This window comes from Furipterus horrens, unplaced genomic scaffold (genome assembly GCF_987537825.1).
Source record: "Furipterus horrens unplaced genomic scaffold, mFurHor1.1.pri manual_scaffold_5, whole genome shotgun sequence".
Classification (NCBI taxonomy): Eukaryota; Metazoa; Chordata; class Mammalia; order Chiroptera; family Furipteridae; genus Furipterus; species Furipterus horrens.
Window position 1 is genome coordinate 160,791,463 of NW_028327175.1, and position 24,691 is coordinate 160,816,153.

General features: G+C 43.5%; 1 protein-coding gene and 1 long non-coding RNA gene across 2 annotated transcripts in view; one reads left to right on the top strand and one right to left on the bottom strand.

The window, feature by feature from the left end:
- Nucleotides 1-17,702: 17,702 nt before the first annotated feature.
- Nucleotides 17,703-18,835, bottom strand: LOC150010235 (uncharacterized). Its single transcript, XR_016511225.1, has 2 exons — nucleotides 18,678-18,835; nucleotides 17,703-18,107 (listed from the first exon to the last, which is right to left on the bottom strand). It is a non-coding gene; the product is annotated as an uncharacterized LOC150010235 (long non-coding RNA).
- Nucleotides 17,986-24,691, top strand: part of SGPL1 (sphingosine-1-phosphate lyase 1) — a 53,630-nt gene continuing 46,924 nt past the window's right edge. Inside the window, exons 1-2 of the mRNA XM_090278150.1 lie at nucleotides 17,986-18,147; nucleotides 18,925-18,983. Of these exons, the coding sequence (XP_090134276.1) occupies nucleotides 18,957-18,983 (27 nt within the window). The 5' untranslated portion in view covers nucleotides 17,986-18,147; nucleotides 18,925-18,956. The remainder of the gene's footprint in view (nucleotides 18,148-18,924; nucleotides 18,984-24,691) is intronic.

The following is a 24,691-nucleotide window of genomic DNA, read 5'->3' on the forward strand; positions in this document are numbered from 1 at the left end:
AAATGTCTGATGGCAGAAGAATGAGTAAATAAACTGGTACATTCGGACAATTGAACATTACATTGCAATTAAAATGGATGAATCACCGCTATACACAACATATCATAGATGAATCTTACAACTATAATGTTAAGACAAGGAAAGCAAATTGTGGAAGACCATATAGCCTGAGAGCCTTATTAAAATTAAGTTCAAAAGCAAGTGAAATTATAAACATGTGATGAAACAAGAAAAGAAAGCAAGGGAATGTTCATCACAAAATTCAGCTAGTGGGGAGGGGGCAGGTTGGGAGAGGAGCACATAAGATGTGTATGTGGTGATATTCTAGTTCTTGGTTTGGGAGGTGCATTTACTGGTGTCCATTATAACATTAAATAAACTAATAAATGACATGGATGAAAGATGATGGGTGTCAAAGCCAAGAATGGTGATTAATCTAAATCTATGGACCTGAATATATACACATACACAAATAGTCGAAATGCTGGGTGTTTCAGGTGCCAGGGAGGGGGTTGGGAAGAAAAGGAAGTCAGTGTGTTCTGAGAATTAACCCTTGGAATCACAGAGTCTTTAAGGGACTCCAGAAAGTCCCCAGGACCAGCCGTTCTCAAGTTAGGGTGGAGGAGGGGGCAGTATTGCCTGAGGTCAGGGAAAGGGAGAGACTTTGAGGTCACACAGCAAGGAACCAAGCCACCAAATTCAAAGGCTCCTGATGTTTGCTTTAAAAAGAAACACAACTGGCGGAGCTTCCTCTGAAGGAAGCTTTGGACATCCTGGGTGATGGGGCTGCACTCCCGAGCACTTAGAGGCTGCAGGCTTGAAAACAGGGATTTGGAAGCCCCAAATGCACCTGCCAACAGGAAAAGGTAGTCTTTAGAACAGAGACTTTCAAATGCTCTTGACTGTGACCACAGTAAGAAACTCATTGCTACATCATGACCCAATTCACATACATGTGCACACACTTGTGTGTATGGGAAACTGAAGCAAGATTATCCTGAAGCAATATTTACCTTGCTACATATGATGCACACCGATATTTTCATCCTACTTGTTTGCATTTTGTAAATGTTAAATGTGATCCATTAAACTCATGTTATAAGACTCTAATGGGTCACCCCCCCCAGGCATTTTCCCATGCTTCCCTCTCCCCGTGGGTCCCCAGCCAGACAGGCACAAGGAGTCTGAACATTCACATCATTCTTGGGACAGAACGTTCCTTTCCCCATCACAGCCCCTCTGGGCCCTCCCCTGGGCCCCAGTCTGGCTCTGGTGTCCATTTCCTCCCCTGGAAAGATCCCTGGACTCACCAAAGCAAGTGCCCACTATAGCATGTGGGTGAGAAGCCCCTGCTGCCTGGGCAGGAAGGAGCAAGAGGACAGTCAAAGGGAAGTCTTGTGGGTTCTGTGGGCAAGCCTGTCTCCTTTGTGAGTGCATGAGCCAGTGGTTGCTAGGTTACCCCCTCCCCACAACTCCAGAACCACTCCCCAGCACCCCTCTCCTCACCACCACCCCCAGCTCCTCTTCCTCCTCCTGGAGGGGAAGGCAGGGCTTGCTGAAGACCCGCTCTCCCTCCAAGGTCCCTCTCCACCTCTCATTGAGAGCTTTCAATGGGGACCAAAGGAGAGAAGGAGAGTCAGGGGCTGGTATCAGCCAGCGAGCAGCAGGCAAAGAGAGAAAAACTGGTGAAGAAGGTTGGTGGGGTTGAATCCCAGCTTTGTCAGCTTGACTGGGCCAAATGCCACCACAGAGGGCTCTGTCTCCATGCCTCCTGTTTCTGGAGATTGACTGGCGGAAAGCTGTCTCTTAGGTGGAGAGACACGACCCAGAGTATCCCGCTAGCCTCACCCTAGGCGGATCGCTGGGTGGGAAGATCCTGGGTTTTTAGTAAGGCAGGGGTTTCGGATAGATTCTGACACTCTTTAAATGGGTCACTGTGGGTAAGTGGCCTGTACTGCCAGATGCAGAATAATGGTAAGAATACTTGGTTCAAATCCCAGTTCTGTTACTGGCTAGCTGTGATGTCTCTGAGCCTCAGTTTCTGTATCTGAAATAGAGATGATTCTTGCACTTATTTTCACAGGATTGTTGGGAAGGTTGAGGGATTTAATGCACATTAAAGTGTTTAGAACAGTGGCACCAAGTGTGCTCTCTTATTGCTATTACCTTCTCTGGGCCTGTAAAATGGGGTACCCTCACCTAGTACTGGGGTCCTTCTGAAGGACAAATGAGCTAATGGAAGTGAAGTACCATACCTACTTGACTGCATGCATGGCACATAGGAGATGCTTAGAAATGGTAATTCATGATATCTTTATTATTGGTATCTTGATGGAGGCCGGACTATAGAGTCTGTAGCCTGAGAACTGCTTTGCGTAAGTAACCATTTCTCTGAGGCTCAGCTTGGACACCTATAAAGTGGACATAAGGATAATGTTCAGTCCACGGGGCTATGGTGAGATCAGGGCTCCCAGGGTGCAAACAGGTTCTGTAAACTGTGGAAAGGTTTGCAGATAGTGCTTGATGCTATCCTAGCCCTGAAGCCTCTGGCCCTCAAAACTATGCACGTGGGCCTATTCATGGGCCTTTATCCTCACTACCCCTGGCTTCATATCAGTGGTTTGATGCTTCTAGACTCTGTGTCCTCCTCCTGGGGAGGAACAAAAGGAAATGGAAGAGCTAGAGGCAAACCCAGTCCTTTTGCTGAGGGGTGGGGATTCATACCACCGTGGGGGCACATTGGGGAGTGGCTGCTGATCTTGGCCTTGCCCTAAATGCGTCTCCATCCACACAGGTCAGAATGTTCCCCATTTAAGCTCTGGCTTCTCCTGTCTCAGCAGGAAGGTGGCTGACCCCTGTGAAACCATCCTAATACTCATCTTTCATGCCTCTGGGAATTCTGATGACTGTTATGATAAATAACATGTTTGAAAGAAGAGAAGGCTTTCTTCCCTCCTTCCCAGCCTCTCCCTGTTGCTTTGAGCTCACTTGGGGATCCCCCATGGAGAGCTGGCACAGCTGAGAGCAAAAGCCACTGTCACCCTGCCCTTTTGCACCTCTTAAATCTTCTATGGTAGTAGAACTGGACACCCAGTCTACATGTGGATTGCAGCTGTGGGGACAAAGAGGACACCTTAAGGACTTCCCTCAAAACTGGTTTGTAAAGATTGTAAAAGGATGGTTGAGGACACCCTTCTGACATCTTTCTTTGTGGACTGTCAAAATCAGGAAACAGATTTTGTCTGGCTGGAAATGGTGTGAAGTAACAGTCTGCCTGCCTGGGTGCCTCAGTTATAAGAGGTACAATATAAAATTTGATGAAGCACTTCCTACATACCAGACACAGTGCTGTATTACCTAATTTAACCCTATAGATGAGGGAACCAATGATCAGAGGAGTCCTTAGTTATATGTGTTGCAAATACATCCTCCCCTCAGCGGCTTGCTCTTCTGTCTCCAAATGCAGTCTTTTGATGGAGATGTTGGTGGCAGTGAGAATGGCACCAAGTGTTAGATCAGTGGGGTCAGAATGGACCTTGCTTTAGCAACATTGGTACTTGAGTTCTGGCTAGGAAAGAATTCAGAGACAAGACTCAAACTATAAGAGAAAGTTTATTTAGAAAGTCACAGAAGTAGAACTGAGCCACAGGAAAAAAAAAAGAGCTCAGGAAACAAGTTACAGAGGCAAAAGAAGGGCCCTTGGATTAGGAGAGAGAGGCAAGGAAAACACACCTGGGAGAAGGAGGTGGGGAGAGGCACAGGCATGCTCCCTAGAGAAAGTTGCATTGGGTCCTCTGTCTTGAGGGTATTTATGGACTGGAGGTCTCAGGGTAGGATCCCAATAGAATATTTATCAACTTTCCAGGTGTGTCCTTTCAGGGTGGTGGTCTCCACTGATTGGTCATTACCGGGGCAGGGGATCATTAGTCAATGCAGCTGGTGCTGATGTCAGCCATGGAGTCATCACTTGTCTGGTTTTGCTGCTTTTCTGGGTCTGGAGCCGAAACACAGCTGAGATCTAGATAGATGTATTTGATGTGAGACAGAACCTCATTGTCCTGGGGGCGTAATGCTTAAGGGCTACTCTCCAGGTCGCTTGTTTGTTCCGCCTTTAAGGGAGTCCAACCAGAATGACTAGCAACCTGTCAGGGGAGGAAACTTCAGGAGAGGGTCTGAACCACATGACCAGTGATATAAAAGGTCAGAGTGTCTAAACCCCAGACCAGTGATACCCTATGGGAGGAAAGGTTACCCTGAGGGCAAGGTCCTTGTTTTCCCAGTCTTGCCCATTGCTAGGTACCCAGGGCTTTCTGCACCTGGCCCATCATCCTTGCTCTGCTCATGTGTGTCTAACCACCTATCACAGAGAGGAATTCCTTATTTTACCATAGCCCAATTTATTAATTTCATCCTTAAAGATTAGTGGTGTTTGTGTCTTTATTAAAAGATCTTTGCCTACTCAAGGTTATCACTTATATTATTCTCTAGAACAGGGGTCTCCAACCTCCCTCCTCCCCATCTGTGGACTCCGCTCAAATTACCGCCTGAGCTCTGCCTCCTGTCTCCCCTCACCTCACCCCGGTCTGTGGAAAAATTCTCTTCCACAAAACCAGTCCCTGGTTCCAAAAATGTTGGGGACCGCTGTTCTAGAAGATTTATTGTTTTACCTTTCACATTTAGATACCAGTCTGGGCTTGATTTTTGTGTATGGTGTAAGGGGTCAAGAGTCATATTTTTTCATAAAAATATCCTTTTGATCCAGCACCATTATTTAAAACACTGTTCATATCCTGCTTCTCTGCAGTGTCATCTTTGTCAAAATTCAAGTGTCCATATGCGTGTGGACCTGTCTCTGGACTCTGTGCTTTTCCAGAGTTCTTTGTTTACCATTCCACCAATACTACAGTCTCTTAACAACTACCATTTTAAATACATCTCAATATCTAGTGGCATAAGACCTTGTCAGGGAAAACTCATTTTCTTCTCCACTCTCAATATTTATAACACTGAATATATATAGGAGTTTTTCCCACATCCAGCAATTCTCCATTTCAACAGACACCATCTGGGAGTTCCACAAGTTTAACTCAATTCTGACACCTAGTGACCCCACAGGTTAAAAGCCCAGGCCCACAAGACTGCCCCCACTTCAAGCACCAGTGGCAAGTTCATGTTGTCACCTGATCTTCCAACTGCCCAGTTATAAATTGGGTTCCCATGATCCCCTCCTTGGGTTTTATAATTTGCTAGAATGGCTCACAAAGTTTAGGAAAACATTTGCTTCTATTTGTCAGTTTATTATAAAGGCTATTATTAAGGATGCAGATGAATAGCCAGATGAAGAAGTACATAGAGCAAGGTCCAGAAAGGTCCTGAGTGCAGGAGCTCCTGTCCTTGTGGAACTGAGGTGTTCCCTTCTCCCAGCATGTGGCTGCATCACCACTCTGGGGTCCCTCCAGACCCGATCCTTTTGAGGTTCTATGGAAGCTTTATTACGTAGATGATGGATTAAATCTTTGGCCATTGGTGGTTCATTCAATCTCCAGCCCCTTTCCCCTCCCCAGATGTGGGGGAGGGGCTGAACAGTTCCCCTGGCAACCAAAAGTCCTCTCATTGACAGAATCCAGGTGTGGTTAAAGGGGGTTTATTATGCATAACAAAAAAGACCTTTTTCTAATGACTTAGGAGCTCTGTGCTAGGAATGGGGATGATAACCAGATATATATTTCATATTATAAATCACGATAAATCACAGACTTCCAGCTTTGTTTTTTTTAAGACTGTCTTTGCTATTCTAGTTCCTTGTGCCTTTCCATATGAATTTTAGAATAATCTTTATTGATATATCTACAAAAGTTTTTGCTGGGATTTTAATAGGAATCAAGTTAAACCTGGGTATTTATTATATTTGAGGAGAATTGACATTTTTACTACATTGAGCCTTCCAGTCCCTGAGTATGGAATGTCTTTCTATATATTTAAATCTTTCATTTCTTTCATCGACATTGTGTAATTTTTAGCATGCAAACCCTGTACATGTTAAGGTGTTTTTTTAGCAATTGTAAATGGTACTGTATTTTTAACTTCAATATTGTTATATGCATTGCTAGTCTATCGATTTTTGTATGTTAGTTTTGCATCCTGCTACCTTGCTGAACTCACTAATTTGTTCTAGAAGATATGTTGTAGATTTCTTGGAATTTTCTATGTAGAAAGTAATATCATCTGCAAATAGGGAGAGTTTTATTACTTTCTTTGCAGTCTGTGTGCTTTTTATTTCCTTTTCTTGACTTATTATACTAGCTAGAACTTCAAACACTATGTTGAATAAAGAGTGGAGAGAGTGGATATCCTTACCTTGTTTCTGATCTTACGGGGCAGGCAATCAGTCTTTAACCATTGAATATAATGTTAGTTGTAGGGTTTTTGTAGGTGTACTCTATCAAGTTGAGGACCTTCCCTTTACTCTTATTTTTCTAAGTTTTTATCATAAATGGGTGTTGAATTTTGTTAAGTACCGTAATTCTTTTTTGCATCAATTGATACAATCATAATTTTTTCTTTAGCTTGCTAACATGGTGGATTACACTGATTAATTTTTTTATATTGAAGCAACTTTGCATTTCTAGAATAAACCTCACTTGGACATATTGTATAATTCATTTTATGTATTGCTGAATTGTAACAATTTGTCATGGATTATTGCTTTTACATTACTTCTGTATTGATGAGGGATATTGATCTGTAGTTTTCATTTTTGTACTGTCATTGGTTTTGGTATCAGGTTGAGGCTAGCTTCATAAAATGAATTGGGAAGTGCTTGCCTCTATTTCTCAGAAGAGAGTGTATAAAATGTATGTAATTTTTCTTTAAATGTTTGCTAGACTTTTCTAGTGAAACCATCTGGACCTCAAGATTTATTTTTTGGGAGTTTTTAAATCATGAAGACAATTTCCTTAATATTTATAGGACAATTCAAGTGATTTATTTCTTAGTGGGTAAATTATAGCGGTTTATTTTTTTCAAGAAATTGGTATTTTTTTTCTAAATTGTCAAATTTATATGTGGAGAATTTTTCCCTATTTATTTCAAATGTGTTCCTAATTGCTCATGGAAGCATTTTTTAAAAATTCATGGCTGCTATATTATTTTTGTCAGATAATTCTAACATCTCTGTCATTTTGGTGTTGGCATCTATTGTATGTTTCTAGGAATTTTCCCATATTTATATTTACAAGTTTATAGCATAGGCCATACCTTTGCATTGTGTCTAGAGACTATAGTGATATCTTGTTTTTCATTCCTGATATTGGACTAAAATTTGTTATTCTCTTCCTCTTTCCTTGATCAATCATGCCAAGGGTTATCATTTTTATTAGTTTTTATTTTTTCCAAAGAACCGATTTTTAGTTTTTTTTCCTCTTACTTTCTTTCTTTCACTTTCTTTGGGTTTAGTTTGCTGTTCTTTTTATAATTTAGTGAAATGGATACTTAAGTCATTGACTTTGTTTCCATATTTTCAAATGTATTATACATTCAAGACCACAATAGCTGCATCCCACAAGTTTTTCAAGGTCACAGGAAATAAATGCTACCTTTGTTTAGTTTTCATTTGCATTTCATTAGTGAAGGAGGTTGAACATCTTTTAACATGTTTAAGTTCTGTTTGTGTATATTTCTGTTCATATCTTTGCCCATTTTTCTGTTTGTTAGCCCTTCCTATAAAGGCATATGAATTACATATTAGGTTATCCTTTGGTAATATGAGTAATAAAAGTTTTTTCCTACTTTATTGGGTTTTTTTTTTACTTTGCCTATGCTGTGAACTCAGGTTTTAGATTCCTCTCCTACTAAAATGCCAAGGGCTTCCTCACCTACTTTTGTTGTTCAGTGAAGATTGCTCATTTCGACCCACTTTACTTTGTTGGGATTTCATTTAACCCCATGGAAGGTTCTACAGAATAGAGGCCAGAGCACAGGCTCTGAAGACACTCAGGCCTGCCATTCTTTTGATATATGACCCTAGGTAAGTTATGATAACTTCTAAGCTTCAGTTTTCTCATCTGTAAAAGAGGAATAATTCTGCCAACCTTTAGGTGTTGTTTGATGATTAAACAAGATTGCATATATAATCATTTAACATAGTACCTGGCCTGTAGTGAAGGCTTGATGCATATAGTATTTTTAAAATTTGGTTATCAAAATCAAGCAAGCGTTTCTTGAATGGCTGGTGTATTATCCTGGTGCTATTCCCCATCAGTGGAGAGAAAATCTTGTGATCACATGCCCCTTGGCTCACCCACTGTCTTTTGTGCTTCATACACGGAGTTCTGAATCATGGCCAGTACTGTTGGGTGCTTTGATAAGGTTGACAATCTGAGAGTTTGAGTCTCTGCCCAGCTCCTGGGTACACCTACCATGACATTGCTTTTACTTCTATTGTCCCAAAATGTGTGACTAGCCTTCTGATGGTCTTTCAGAGAACAGGGGAAGAAAGAAAGGGGTGTGACTAAAGACCCCATGTGGTCACCTGCCTGTTTCCCCTGGGATGATCCAAGTTACCTAGTTACCTGTCATCTGAGAAAGACTCACTGCTATGGAGCTGACAGGTATGGACTGGTCTAAGACAGCACTCAGGGAGGTTGTCCAACTAGAAAAGCAGGCATCAGATAAGAGAGAAGTTTGAGCTCGCCAGAAAGGTCTAAGGGTATGAAACCAAACAAGCTTCCTACATTCCTGTCTTTTCAACCTTAAATGTCTCTTCTCCATCCCCCACTCCACCTTCTCCCCTCACTCTCTCTTTTAATACCTAATAATCCTTACAATTACATATATCTCTCCTGCAAGCCTGTAAGCTCCAAAAGGTCAGAGGTTACATCTGTCTTGTTCATTGCTAAGAATAAGGCCTTGCTCTGTGCATGGTGGTTATGTGGGTGTGTTTGCATTGTGCTAATTCATGGAGCTCCTGGTGCAATGCGTGGTCCCCAGGAAATACTCATTGAATGAATGAATGAATGAATCCGAGTCTTAGGTAGTTATCCAGGCCATTCACGCACTACATGCCTGAATCCTTGCCTCAAGATTCCTAGCAAATATATGCTAGCCAACAAAACAGCTCTAGTGGCAACGAGCTCTCTGCTACATGTTTGTTTTCTGTATAGTCTTGTTGGCTAGAATGTTCTTCTTAATATAAAACTGAAATATACTTCCTTGAGGCTTCCAGTGAGTGTTCTTGTTCTATCCTTATGTTTACATAAGTCAAGCCTAAGCCCTCTTTGTGATGACAACCCTTCAGGCATTTGGAATTAGTTCTCACACTAACTTCTTCTCTAAGCTAATCACAAAATCATTGATTAGGCACACACTTGTTGAGTATCTGTAACATGAAAAAATATACCTGTCAAGAGGTTACTAGTCTTGGAGGGAGCCAGAGAGATTAAGATAGAATGTCATCAATGCTAGGGACAGTGGAGACATAGGGAAAGGAGAACCCTAGCCCACCTAGGCGTCTTGGGGAAGGAGCCACAAAGGAGTGGGCTATAGAATGTGTTCTAAGTAGACCAGGCAGGACAGGAAGGTCCACGAAGAAGGGAAAACATATAAGGGAATATAAGAGCCCACGGCATGTTATTGGACCTTAAGTAGTTCCACATGGCTAGCGAGACCAGAAGTCCCAGGTTGCTCAGAACAGTCCAGTTTATGCCTGTTGTATCAGAAAACTTATGTCCTCAGTCGCCAAAGTACCCCAGATTGGATAAGAAATTCTCTGATCACTAAGTATGCCTGGGACATAAAATCAGGGTGAGGTGAAAATGGGGAGATGAAGGTAGAGAGAGGCAGTGGCTGACTGATTTTAAGAGGCCTTGTGAGCCAAGTTCAAGAGCAGTTAACTGAGTTTTGTGTGGTGTCTTCCCTTTAAGGTCATCTTCTCCCTATAGAACCTAATTCGTAGATCAGTAACATCTATTAATAGATGATTGGTGCTATGGGTTATCATTTATGGAAGACTTACCAGGTAAGTGCTTTCCACATAACCCAGACAATCTCTGCTGATCCTTATTCATGTGTGTGCTGATTGTCTGTCACTAGGCCTTGAATTTGACTTCCTTTTATGGTTGTGAGGTTGTGTCCTGAGACAGCACCCAAGCAGAAACTTTGTAAGCCCTTCCTGGAGGAGGACAGCTGGGGTCAGGAGTAGGCCTATACTACCTATAAACTTGCTTTACAGGACTGGAATTACTTGGGTGTATTCAAATGAAATGAGTTTAATTGACTCTAAGATAATGCAATAACCAGGGAATGCTGAGTTAGATGTTTGAATGGACAGCCAGTGGAAATGGTTTAAATATTTGGAAAGTGGATAGTAAGAGTAAGCATTTAAAATATGTCTGAGGCCTCGGATGTTATCTCCTAGATGTTATTTCCAGGGAGGAGAGGCCAGGGGAGGAGAGGTTACCCTGGGGGTGAGGTTCTTGTTTTCCCGGTTTTGCCCCCTGCCAGGCCTTCCGTCCTGATGACCATCTGCTCCTGGCTAAAAATAAATGTCTCAGTTTCCCTAGTCTCTTGCCAAGGAATTTTCCCTAGCTTCTTACTATCCCGTCTCACTGGCTTGCTGTTTCCTTTTGATAATTAAGAATAAGAAGTGATCTGCATGTTGCCTCTGACTCCCAGTGCCCCAGAGGAGATCAGGTGTGATGTGGAGGGAGGGGGTATCAGCATTCTGCTCCATTTCTGCCCCATTTCTGCTCCAGGGAGAGCTTCGTTCCTTTCTGTAGCAATGGCCCTGTCTTCCTGACAGAGCTTGGACAAACGGGGCTGTGGTAACCCCTCTGTGTCTGCCCTAAGAAAACAGGAATTCTGACCAGCTTGGGCATATAAAAGAAAGAAAGAGCTCTCCACACATGGCTGTAAGCCTTGTTGTTAATATCTGATGGTTGCTTCTGTGGGGCAGTGGTGAACCCTTCCACTGGGCTCTGCCTCCTGGGGTGCCCAAACTGTTCCCATTGTTTAACATAAAGAACTGATGTAGTCCCAGCAAAGGTTCCATCACAATATTAAAATTGAGAGACTTTTACCAAATAGCCTGGATTTCTGACTTTCTTTGGAAAATTGAAATGTGGAGCCTACACTGTCATTTAAATTCTATTTTAAATTGCAACACCCTGACATTCTGCCCCAGGCCCCACACTTTCTATTTCTCTACTCAGCTTTTCTTCTTTTTCCTTAGCCCTTGGCACCTTCTAACTTACCATATAGTTCATTTAATATGTTTATTTACCTGTCTCCTTCCACTAGAATGTAAATTGCATGAGAGCAGGGATCTAGTTTGCGCAACATTACATACATGCCCCTTCCAGGATATTGCAACCTAGCATTTAATAGCTGAATGAATGAATGAATGAATGAGCCTGAGGCTTACATTCCCAAATGGTAGCAGCAGTCACTTTACTTGCCTGGGCCCCTGAAGGGACGTGCCTTTGCACTCCTGCCCTACACATTTGTCCCTACTGACCAGCACACCGGCTTCTCCCTTCCCTCCCCCTAACACTGGCTTTCCTGTGGGCCTTGGGGTATACAGTTCCCTCAGCCAGAACACTCTTCTTGCCCCTCTCTTCCTCGTTAACTCCTGCTCATCCTGTGTTCTCAGCTCCAACTGTCTCTGATTTCTCTGCCTAGGTAAATCCTCCTGGGCATGGAGTTAGTTCTTCTAAAACCTACTGGAGAAAATTCCTTTAATTACATTTTAAAGACAGAAAAGATATTCATCTCCTTGTAGAGATTGATGCCCTCTCCTCCTACCCTGACCCCTGAGCTCAGCATACAGGTGTGCTCAGCTGTGCAAAGCTCAGCTCCTCTGAGTGACTCAGCCCTGGAAACCAGTTCTGCAGAGCCAGGCAGGAGTAGCCAGGGGCCAAGGTTTGTAATTACTCCCTTAGTCCTCTGTTTACCCAGGACTTACATTCTGCTGGGCCTCTTTATTGCATCCCATCTGTGTCAACACTGGTGGGGGAGGGAGCAAGGGGCATTCTGACAACATCACTCATCCTCCAGAGAGAAGCAGGATGACACCCTCTCCAATTAAATAATGGCATGATTGAGGACCCTTCCTGGGAACCTGGGGACAGAGATGTGGCGTTTCCAAACCAAGGCTTCTGGGAAGTGGAACCCAAGTGGGGCATAGAGAATTCTCAACCGACAAGCTGAAGAGCAGCTTCCCCTCTCTCCCCAGCTTTGAGGTGAGGAAATTGAGAGAGAGAGAGAGGGCAAAGGGTGCACCCAAAGCCACACAGCACATGAGCCCCAAAGCCAGCACAAGAACCCATAGGTTTCACTACATTTTCTGGACCTGGGCTTCTGGGGCTAGAATGTCAGGAATTCTTGGTTCAGTCTGCATGAGCTGCGGGACCAAAGCATAGAGACTGTGAGAATGGATATGGGATTTAGCAGTTCTTATCTTGGGGTGCTCAAAACAAAGTTGTGTGGGCCCCACTCCTCCTTCTCTATGTCTGCAGGGGAGCCCTGACACGAGGATTTTGAAAAGCTCCTTGGAGATTCTGACGTTCAACGCCAAATGGGAAGCATGGGCCCGGGTGACACTTAGTCCTTTCTCGCTTGGCAGATCCTCCGCGGGAGGCGGTAAAATGAGCCTTGTGCTCAAGCGCGTTCCTACTATCAGTCCACAGTAGCAGGTCTCAGTGGGACAGTTCAGCCCCCTAGGAGGCATCCCGAAAATTATTTAAATTTTAGTTGTCCAAATGAAGGCGGTAGTTCCTTTGGCCTTCAGTGTTGCAGGCTAAGTGTCTTGTAATGCAGACATCACAAGGACAGGCCCTCACGATGAATAGTTGTCCTAAATCCTGCTCATCTTTTGAATGTCCTGCCAGAACATTCATGTAAGTGAAAGGTCAGTTCATAGTTACATGAGCAAAATACTCCATTTCAGCTTTTATACAAGAAGAAGTAGATTTATTATCCCTTGTAAGTTCATGCATCTGCCAACTTCATATACTGTATGATGTTATTAACATTGCTTTCACTTTTTAAAATTAGAACGTTCTATTACATTGTAAAGGATCGTATGTGCACATACTACATTCCCTGCTTATAAGAAATATATTTTGTAACTCCCATAATGGGGTGCTGAGTCTGATTGCTTTGGGACTTACTGATCTACAAACAACAAACCCTGAAGGAAAACAGTAGACCCGTAGCTCTCAGACAAGTGTCGAAAAGGCCTAACATGCTGGAAGGATGAATCAGCTTATCAGAATCAGTTCCTGATGGGAAATGAAACCAGACCTAGAGCAACAAGGTGAGAAGGCCAGGCTTGGGTGAGCAGCTCACAGAGCCCACCTTGGCATCATCTCTGAACTCACCTTAGACATGTGAGGAGAGGGGTTAGACTAGTAGTTCTTGAATGCCTACTGTGGGTCAGGAGCTGTGTTGTGTACACGTATCCATATCCTGTGATTGCCGCCACAGTCCTAGGACATATGCTGTTTGGCCTTTATTTTACAGCAGAGAAAGCCCAGGCTCTGAGAGTTAAACTAACTTGCCTGTGGTCACGTGGTGTTTTCAGGGTGGAAGCCTGTTTACCTGCCTTCAAAGCTGCTTTGTCATTGCAGGCCCCAGTGAATTTCCTTCTGCCTGAGAACATTTGTATTTATTTGTTTTTTGATAAGCAGTGGCTCTTTGTTTTTGTTGCTTTTGCTAGGAGTGCAGCCTGGATAGCCATAGGTGGGCTTCCTTGACAAATAACTCTTGGTTCCCTGAGGTCTTGGCTTTTCTGACTTGTGGCTCTATGGGCACCTGGGACATGCACCTCTGTGGCCCACTGCACCTTGCTGTTCATCCCAGGTGGCAACGTCAGGGCAGACACTCCCTGCTGTGGATACTCCCACATCTGGCTGGCCCTTAGCTTCTCCTTTCCCCAGTTGCTGCCAGTTCTGTGTGTGATTAACCCGGCCTGCTTCTGTTGGCTGGTTTAGCCTCTATGAGTCCTGCAGGGGGCTTTCCTGTGGGCCATTCCTTTCTAGGAGGGATTCAGAAGCTACAAACCCATTAAGATCTGTCCACAGCCCTGCCTTGAGCTGAACTTCCAGGAAGGTTCCAGTTGAGGGGGGTGCCAGGGATAGGAATGGAAGCATGGGTAGTATGCTCTGGCTTCTTAGACTGGGGGCGTGTGCGCTCGTGTGTGTGTGTGTGGGGGGCGATATCCCAGACCATCTTCTTCGGCACTCTGCTCCTCCCCCCAAACCCTCTGTCTTCAGCAGGGATTTCAGTCCCTCACTGGTTTCCCACAGGCGTTTCCAACCCCTCACAATCTTTTGTTATCCTGGAACACACTGTGATAGCATCAGGGGCCAACCTGGGGGCTTTAGTTCTCCTCCTCAACTCCCATACTTTTTCATAATCAACCAATTTAAATAATCTAAAATAAAAATGCAGTCTTAATAAAAACACAGTGCTTTCTCTGCAAGCAGGCTGTCCAGGGAAGTACTACTCAGACTTTATTGTGCGCATATATTACCTTGTGATCTTGTTAAAACGTAGGTTCAGGTTCAGTAGGTCTGGAGTGGGGCTCCAAGGACCTGCATTGCTAAGAAGCTCCTAGGTGCTGCTCACTAGGAAACCGCTCTCTTAAGTATGGAAGCCCCAGGCGGCCCCACCTCTGCCTCCCCTCAGCCAACTATGCCCCTTCTTCACAGGACTCCTGAAGCCCCCACTGCATGGGTGTCTGAGGGGAGAGGAGAAGCATGTCTCAGCACATGCCAGCTCCTTAGCCCACACTCCTTGCTTTTTCATATTCCTCTTCTCTCTGAATTATAATTCTCTTTCTTATTTATACTCCCTTTGCTCTCTTTGCTTTTGCTTTCTCCCAAGGGCTCACCAATACAGCTAGGCTGTGTAAGACATAGTCAGTGGGGATTTTGTTCTGTTTTGGTACAATGTGGTTCCCCTGTGAAGGCTGAATGTTTTTCCCCTTAATCCTCGTGCATCCTTTGTTTCTCGCCGCTTCTCTTGTAATTCCTAATGTTACTCTGCAGTCAGAAGGAGTGTGGGCTTGAGGAGCAGAGTGGCTTGACAACTTGCATGCACACACACACACACACACACACACACACACACACACACACCCCTCCACCCCCACATGGCCTCTGGTCTCTGCCAGGAACTGTCAGGAGTCATGTTCCTGTCTGGACCTCAGTTTCTTTATGTCTATACTATGTGGCTGAGCTGGTAAATAACTGAAGGCCGCTCTGTTTTTAACATTTTTGATTCTAATGAGTCAACATGCATATTTTAGGTCCTCTGAACAGAGCCTGAAGATAAGTTTTTATCCTAACTCTATCCCTTCCTATTGTGTATCTTTGGGGTGGTTATTTACCTTCTCTGGGCCTTAGCGCTATGTTTACATGTTGAGTGATGATGAGAGTCACGTGATCTGGGCAAGTTAGGACATAAATAGGGCCTTATATGTAAAGATGCCTAGCATAGTTCTTGGCAAAGTAAGTATCTTAGTCAGCTTAGGCTGCTATAACAAAATGCCACAGACTGAGTGGCTTAAACAATAGGCATTTATTTATCACAATTCTGCAGGCTGGGAAGTCCCAGATCAAGATGCTGGAAAATTTGTTTTTTGTGAGGGCCCTCTTCCTGTCTTGCAAAGGGCAACCCTTTCATTATGTGCTCACATGACCTCCTGTGTGTGTGTGTGTGTGTGTGTGTGTGTAGACAACGAGAGGACATTCTGGTGTTTCTTCCTTTATTTGTAAGGATGCTAATTCCATTATGGGAGCACTGTCCTCATGACCTCGTCTAACCCCAATTATTTTTCAAAGACCCCACTCTCACATTAGAGGTTAGGGCCTCAACATATAAATTTGGGGGGGGGAAACAAACATTCTGTCCATAACAGCAAGGATTAGTCAATATGGTTGAATTGGTTTGTTCATCTGGGAAGAATCAACAGACAGCCTCCCATGTGTTAGGAGCAGTGAAGTTGTACTGTATAGGTGCAGGGAGAAATCAAATGTGGACCCTGCCCCCCTCCAGTCAGTTGGCACAGAGATTCTAGATTAAAGGGCACAAGGTAGCAGCTAAAGAGACTAGGGAGAGCAGATCCTAGGATCTGAAAAAGAAATAAAGCAGAGGGGTCAGGGGTGGTGAGTGGGGAGGGCATGACTGGAATCTCAAAGCAACTCTTGATGAGTAGATATTGGCAGGAGGCCCCAGAACATTCTCTGACCCTTCAGCACTAAAGATGCATGTCTATGGAGGAACGGAAGCAAGAGGGATAAGAATATGGAATGTCAGTGCCTGACTTAGGGGCCCTAAATGATAGAGACGTCTGAGACTTTTGATGGGTTGGAGGTGAGCATGAGGAAGCCCAGAGATAAACAGCTTGACTCCTTCAGGGTCTTAACCATTCTGGCTGGGAAATTGGAAGATACTCAGGAGTTGTGCAGAGGAGGGCAGCTATGATGACAAGTAATTTCATCCTAGATAAGGACAATAATGATAGTGATGATGGCACCTTAAATCAGTGTCAGGACATTTTGCAATGGGATGGAATTGGTACCCTTGTTAGTATCATTTTTGTTAAGATTTCAAGATTCCTTCTTGGTGTCATTTTTTAAAAATCTGCTGAAAAAAAATACAATATGCAGATCACTGGTCAGTTACATGTAACTATGCTGCCTTCTGCTTCTGCTGAATTATTGTCATGACAATGTGGGCAGGTCATCGAAAAGTTATTTGAGATTTAGTTATTTCTTCTGGAAAGGAATGATGACCTTTGTGATTCTGGTGGACACTTTCACTTAAATATGATATGGTTCCCAACACTGCTCACAAAAATGAAGTAGTATCAGTAGCATTTTTGCCCAACACCTTGTAGGGTTCAGAACACCTCAAGATGTGCCTCTGTGGTATGAGGATTATTTTGAGCTAAAAGCAACTGAGACCCTGCAGGTTCAAGAGAAATATCTGTCCCTCCCCGCTTCTCCCCTTTACTATGAAGAAGAATTTAAATGAGGGGCCTGACCCATGACAAGAGTTATCACCAGAATAAGGTTTTATGACCTATCTATGTGGCAGGACAAACTTCTAATTACTGAACATGTGCTTTCCCTGCAAGTACCTCCTCAAGAGCCAAGGTGCCTTACTTTATAGCTTAGAATATCATATATATACCTCATTTTCCCCTTCTGTCCCTGAACCTCTCACGTATGTGTTTGGTCCCATACATATGTATGTAATTAAATTTGGTCATTTTCTCTTGCTAATCTGTTTTATGTCTATTTTATTGATTGATTGATTGATTTTAGAGGGAGAGGGAAAGGGAAAGAAAGACATTGATTTTGTTGTTTGACTTATTTATGCACTCATTGGTTGATTCTTGTATGTGCTCTGACTGGGGATCGAACCAGCAATCTTGACTATGGAGACACGATGTAACCAACTGAGCTATTCTGCCAGGGCTGTTTCCTGTCTATTTGATTAGAGCAGAAAGAAGAACCTTGAGGGTAGAGGCAAGTTTCTTCCTCGCCCAACAATCTGTAGTCTCTGTTCTCCATTTCTGCAGGGGAAGGGGAGGATGGGGACAGTATTTCCATTGAGGGAGTTTTCATGTCCCTTTGTAACTGACTTCCGTGCAAGTCTCCAGGTAAAAGATAAGAGGCAAATTTAAAGGCCCTCTCTAGAGTCCCATTTTGGGTCGTTTATTTAGATCAGTTTGTAGTGTTTGGTAGGCCAACTCTCTCAAGGTTTCCAAGTGACTACATATGACCAGTAAGTTGGTTTTTAAAAAGCCTGAAGCAGGAACCGGTGACTGGCAGGAACGGGAGGGCCTTGTCAGGATGACAGGGTGGCAGCCCCGCCGGTCCGCAAGCGACGCGCACGCGCCGTGGATCCCGGAGAGGCACGCGCCCGGGGAGCAGCGGGGCCGCGCACGCCGGCCGAGGAGCCATTTCCGGGCGGAGAGGGGCGGGGCGGCCAGCGGCCGGACCTCTAATCTCGGCGGCGGCGGCGGCGGCAGGGGGAGCCCGAGCCTCGTCACTCAAGAGTCGGTGCACGGAGAAGAGGACCCTGGCGGGCGAGGGTGTCTAAGGGAAGAAGCGGCTAAGCTGGTTCCGGGCTGAGGAGGTGGAGTGGGGATCGTCCGGTTTGGGGAGAAGGGCTTTGGTCGGGACCGAGAGGGAGGCGGGTCCTGGCTTGGGAGAAGCGAGTAGGGTCCAGACTCGGGGGAAGGGGGTTCGAGTAGGAATGGTATGGAGATAAGGAAGGGCCCGCGTGGACTGAGGGGCTAGCCCCCGTGGGCGGGCTCGGGTTCGGGCAGAAGGGGGCGCACCGACCCTCGAGTCTGAGTGAGTGCCAGGTTTGCGAGAGGGTGGGAGAGGGCGCCAGGGCCGGGAGGGAGCGGGATCTGAAACTCCACTCTTTCGGATTGGGGCAGAGAGATTTGCTGATCTTCCCGAGAGAGGAAGGGGTTCTGGGGAGGAGGGGAGGGACGAAGAGAGCGAGGCCAGCTGTTTCTAAAGAGAGGCCAGTGGAGACTGGACCCTAGGACGGCTGCGTTGGGCGTCCGATTCTCCTTGGGGTTAGGTTGAATGGGCTAGGTTCGGGGTTTCCGGGCCTGGGTCGCGGGCGGGCTGGGCGGTGCCCGTGGTACCTACCTGGGGGCACTGCTTTGTGAGAGGCTGGGTCTGGATTCGTTTGGTCAGCCGTCGGAGGGAAGCCCAGTGCCAGCAGGGTTCTGATTCGCTGGTTTGGGGTGCTGGGGGTGGAGTGTGATATCTGGGAGTGAAACCCGAGCTCTCAAAGGAGGTAGAGAACCATTTCTTGACTGCTCTGGCTAATCCAGACGGGTCGACGCGATCGTTAAAAGCTTTAGAAGTAAACAAACCTGGTTCCCTTTTGCAGAGGGGAGGCCCTGAAAGTGCGGCTGGAAGAAGATGCCGAGTACGGACCTTCTGATGTTGGTGAGTCTTTTCCAGACATCCTCCTTTGTTGTAAGGCACTTGTCCTTTAAGTTTTATTTTTAGTCCAAGGGATCTTAATGTGCAGATTTCACTCAACTCTGATGCTTGCTTTTGGTAGCTGAGCATTTCTGCCACCTTGTTTTTTTTTTAAGGCTTAATGGTGAAGATGGAGAAACAACTAAATTAAATATGTGACTATATATTTGATAGACGTGAAGAAGAATTTTTTTCAAAATTCTTGCATTTGGTTTTAATCTGTCCCCATATTACCAGGGCAGTTTTAAATCTATTATCTTTTGTCTGGGACTGCCATATATTAGTTTAGAAGTGTTTGTCAGCCAGACTAGTGTTATGATTCCTGGGAAGGCAGACATGTCTTATTTGTATAGAAATGAATCAACACCTGTCGTGGTGCTCTGTAATAGTAAGTGCTTACCAAATGCTTGTTGAATTGAATTAGTTTGAATTTAAGTGTTTTGTTGGGCCGAAGAATACACCTGCTTTGGTAGAGGCGGCATTTTTCTCTCCTCTTGATATCTTTCTGTGCTATTTTCTCACCGATCAGGGAGAAGAGCATTGTCACAGGAGTGTTTATTTACCAAAATAACGTTTTATTCTTGGGATATTTATGATTCCATAGAGGCTCTTTAGTGGGAGACTTGTGGGAAACCCAGAACTTTAAAATAGCTATACAGAAAAAGTGTCTGCATTTAATTTTTGTAAGTCACTTAACTGAATCCAGTGTCTCTTAGTGCAAAAACATGGATTTAGAAACAATTCTTTTCCCTCTCTTTATCTCACTATTCCAGAGAATTGGTAGCTGTCCACTGGGAAATTGGCAAAATCTAATAGTGAGATTTTCTTATACCCAGTGCTCACTTCCTTTATCAGCAAAACCTGTAAGGTCTACGGGAGATAATGAGGAAAACTTAAGTTGTGATTACTTCTGGTTTGAGGCTGGGAACAGGGATGATGTTAGAGACATAAATACTTGGTTTATCTACAGATCTTGAAGATTTCACCAAAAATAGTTTCTTGCCTCAAGTTACATGGATTCTCAGTAGATAATAAATAGCCTTATGTAATTTTATTGATTACACTATTACAATGTCCCAATTTTTTTTCCCTTTGCCCCCTCCTCCTGGTACCCCCTTCCCTCCAGCAACTGCACCCTCCTTAGTTAATGTCTGTGGATTGTGCGAATAAGTTCTTTGGCTTCTCCATTTCCTTTACTATTCTTAACATCCCTCTATTTTGTACCTGCCAGTTATGTTTCCTAAACCTTATGTAATTTTAAATGCTTATTATAAGAGCAATATGTTAGGAAAAAATGGAAATTGTAAATAAACAAAAGGAAGCAACCCCGCAAAGTTCCACTACTCAGAGATAGCCACTGTTAGCACTTTGGAGGGTTAATGGAGACTGATTTGTAACAATTGACAATTCCCACTTTTCCTCAGTATGTTTATGTAAATTAAGATTCCTATAGGTAACTAGGATATATTCCCTTGTCCAGAGATGTGAGAATTACTTCTTGGGCCTTTGTGTTGCCTTAAAAATCTGAACAGTGAGTGCTTTTATTGAGAATATTATCTTTGGCATTTGTTTTGTTTTGAAGTATTTCTATAGCTTTTGCCACTGCTTTTTACTTTCTCATTTGATAATCTTGAATGTTTAGGGGTGTTGCTTTGTTTGTTGGTGTAAGGAATTAATTCACATGGATAAGGACTGGCCCTTGAGGATCATCACTCCTAAGGCACCAGATACAATGATTGAAGTCCTATCACTGGGAAAGTTGCCATTTCTTCCTTGTCTGTACTGTATTGTTTGAAGCTAAAATGTAAAGAACTAGTAGCCAAGGGTGGATTTTCAGTGTGGGCACTAAACTGTTATGATCTCTAGCTACTTTATATGATGTGCAAGACATATTCTTGTCCCTCTAACTGGGAAGAAAGGACCCCAGTTAATAAGAATAACAGTGCAGGGCAGCATATTAAAGAAACTCAGAAACAGACACAGGAGTTACAGGATGCCACTTCTTATTTATCCACGGTTCCTTTTTAGAATCTGACAAATGGGTATCCAGTCATCCATTTTTTTGTGTTGGGGGAATGAGATGGGCATAAGCTGAGACACGATACAGGGTGGATTCAGGAATGAAGTTAGTCCAACAGCTAATATTTAAGCACATATTACATGTTATGTGCAGAAACAGATACTCTACATACTTATTTAATGTTCACAAAAACTCTTTGGAAAATATGCTGGCATCTTCCTTTTAAAGGTGAAAACCCAGACTTAGCTAGGCTATCACAGCAATGAAATGATGGAGCCACATTTAACCACGGGCGATCTGACTTGAAATCCCTTTCTCTTACTTACATTGTGATGCTGCCTCTGGGTCATATTCTCCATAAGGAACAGAGGCTGTTGAACTTTGTGACTGATGGGAGATGGTTTGTGTAGAGCACCAGGGGTGGGATAGCTCCACCCTCTAGGCGGCCCTTTGGAAATGTGTGTGTGTTTGTCTTCTAGTATAATCCTCTCTGAAAATACATGTTTTATTATACAAATACTCCTGTTTATTTTCTTTTACATTGCAGTTAGGGCATTATGAAGTTATGCTTGTAAGTATTATAATTTTATAAACTTTAAATTTTGTTTTAGACTAATAAAGAGGCATTATAAAATATTTGTTATAAAAAGAGGGCATTGAATTTGATAAGGTTGCAAACCACATGTGTGGACAGTTTACTATGGTAATAAAACTTGAAGATCAACTGGAGTCCGTGTATGTCAAACCTAGTGTTCCAGAATAAGCTTGGGCAGTCAGCCTTTAGTGCACTAGTGCATTATCGTCCTTAATTTTGTCCTCATTTGATTAGGGTAGTTTGCCTGTCTTTTTCCATTTGCTCCAATATGATATGACATAGGCTGTAATAATTTCCACCTATGTCTCAGAATAAAATGAGTGAATGTATTCATCTGAGAATTGTGATGCTTTCTGAGGGAATTCAAGTCAGGCAACATTTTAGCATTTTTCTTTATTCTGGCAATCATTCTTTTCAACCATATTCTGCTCCTTCCCAAGCTAGGCTTACAAGTTGCCAAATACTTGTAGCTTTTAAGGAACAGCTCAGTCTGTTTTAAAAACTCAGCGGACTCCTTAGGTGGCTTTTCTTTTTTCCCATCCAGATGAGTAAATCAAGGTTACCATTTGTTCCTTGGTAGTGATGGTTGGGGTTTTAGTGAAAGTTGTTTATCTAGGACCAACGTTCTCAACCCAGGGTGATTTTGCGCTCCAGGAACATCTGTCAGTGTCTGGAGACATTTTTGATGGTCACACTAGAGGAGTGTTGGAGGTCAGGGATGCTACTAAAAACCCTGCAATGCACACAGTTTCCCACAACCAAGAATTATCTGGCCTAAAATGTCACTAGTGCCCAGGTTTAGGGTTCTTACCATAGATAACGGTATCTGTAGCCACGGCATTCATGTGGGTCATCCCAGGCAGAATGAGTCTTTCCTTTGAGTTTCCTGGTTCCATTATAGTGTTACTTGCGGTTATTTTGCCCATGGATCAAGCCCTGCTACTTGGGAATATATATTGGAGAGTGTACAGCATAGTCTTCTGCAGTAGAGTAACATTCTTCAGAAGTGCTTTCCTTTGTAACATTTGTGTAGCACCCTTCTCAATTTGGAAACAGTAAGCCTGTCTCAGTTTTGTTTTTCAGGTTCAGAAACTGAATCTTTCCGGGTCTTAGAGCTTTACCTTTAACTCTTGAATCTTTTTTCAGAGATGCTTTCTTTCTGAATCTCAATTGGGATTTACGCAATAAATTGAAAGATCAACACACACACACACACACAATGCATTTCTAATCTTGTGTCTTATTTATAGGATTGTCTAGAAGAAAGGGAAAATTGATTGGGACTGGTAGGCTGTTTAAGATTTTGTTGACAATTTGAGAGGCCATTGTAGGATGAGCACTGTATTTGGCATTGTTTCAATCTTTATTAAATAAAGCAAAACTATAATAACAAGTATGATAATTTCAGTGGCCTTTAGCCTAAAGGAAGGGGATGTTATAAATAGATAAACCCCAAATACCAATATTTGGCTTAGCTTTGCAGTCTGTGTGTCAGGACATCTTAGTAACAGTTACCTTCTTAATTCGGCTTTGTCCAATCTAATATTACATGTAGTTTGTACATGTGTGACAGAATCGGGAATCAGCCTGGGATTAAGAATTTCCCATAGGGAATTGATTTGTAGGGAATCAGTCTACGTATGGAAACATACAGACCTCAATTACTGAGAGAAACCATGCTCTAGGGTAAGGGGCGATAGGAGCCATCTGGGAAGGCAGAAAGTAGTTCGTTGGGTGTATCAGTTATCTCTTGTCACACTCCAACAGTATGATTGAGGTCCTTTTTACAGAGCTGGGCAGGGTTAATTAAGGAAGACCAACAGGGGATGATGATACAACTCAGGAATAGAGCCATTATTACTCTTAGGCCTGAAGGAGCCAGCTGGGAGGGGGAGAGTTTCTGCAGCCTTGGGAGAGCTTAGCTGAAGAAGGTAACCTGTTGAAGTGTAACCACTGCCAACCAGTAGCCTAGAAGGAAGGGAATCAAGAGGAATAAATACCTCAAACTTTCTTTTCCCACCCTCTGATCTCCTGCGAAAGCCTCTCATTGGTCAAACCCAACTGGAAACCAGGTAATAAGGGAACCTGGGTGATTTAATTCATACAGGGTAGCCCTGTGAGGCTCATACATAGCAGAGCTGGAGAAGGTTGGGTGGAGGATCTGGAAGAGCACAGGGAGGGTGCCCAACATGCTGAAGTCAAGGCCAAGTTAGTTCTGAAAGGCACAGCTAGAAGATAATATCTGAGCAGAGTCTGGAATATTATTATAGAAAACAAATGTTTTCATTGATAACAGAAGGACAGATTCAGAGACAAAGTGTTGTCACAGCTTTGGCAAACCCAGAGCCGCTTTGTTCACCTTAGAATCTTAATTCCCTTTAGATCCTGCAGTCCTGCTTCCCTTGCTGTGTAGGAATCCCTTCCACAGTGCCTTGCCAGGAGTAGGTGTGGAGTATTTTCTCAGGGAGTTCTTTCCATTGTTGGACAGCTTTAATTGTTAGAAAATTTGTATTTGTCTAGATCACTGAATGTATCAGTTTGGATTAGGGTTGGCTGTATATAAAAGAAAAACCTAAAGTAACAGAGATCTTTAAAAGGTAGAAATATATTTCTTTAAAATAAAAACCCAGAGTAATCAGTTCCTGATGGATGTGGCCAATCCCAGGTCTTTGAGGAAGTGCTGCCACTATGAGTCCTCCTGGTCCAGGCAAGCTGTTTGTAGCTCCAGCCATCAGGTTTATGTTTCATTCAGCAGAAAGCAGAAGGGAAAGGAGAAGGGCTTGGGCCACTTAACTAAAAATGTTTTCATGTGAAATTTATTATATATACAGAAAGTGAGTGAAGCACATATATACATTTTAAAGAATAATAATAAGATAATCATCTATCTAATGCCGAGGTTAAGAAATAGAATATTACCTCCAACCCGACGTGCCCCACTCTGGTTACATTTCCTTCTTCACCTCTAGGGATAAGTACTATCCGGATTTTTGGAATAATTATTCCCTTGCGGTTTTTATTTTTATTTATTTTTATTGATAAATTTTAGTGAGAGAG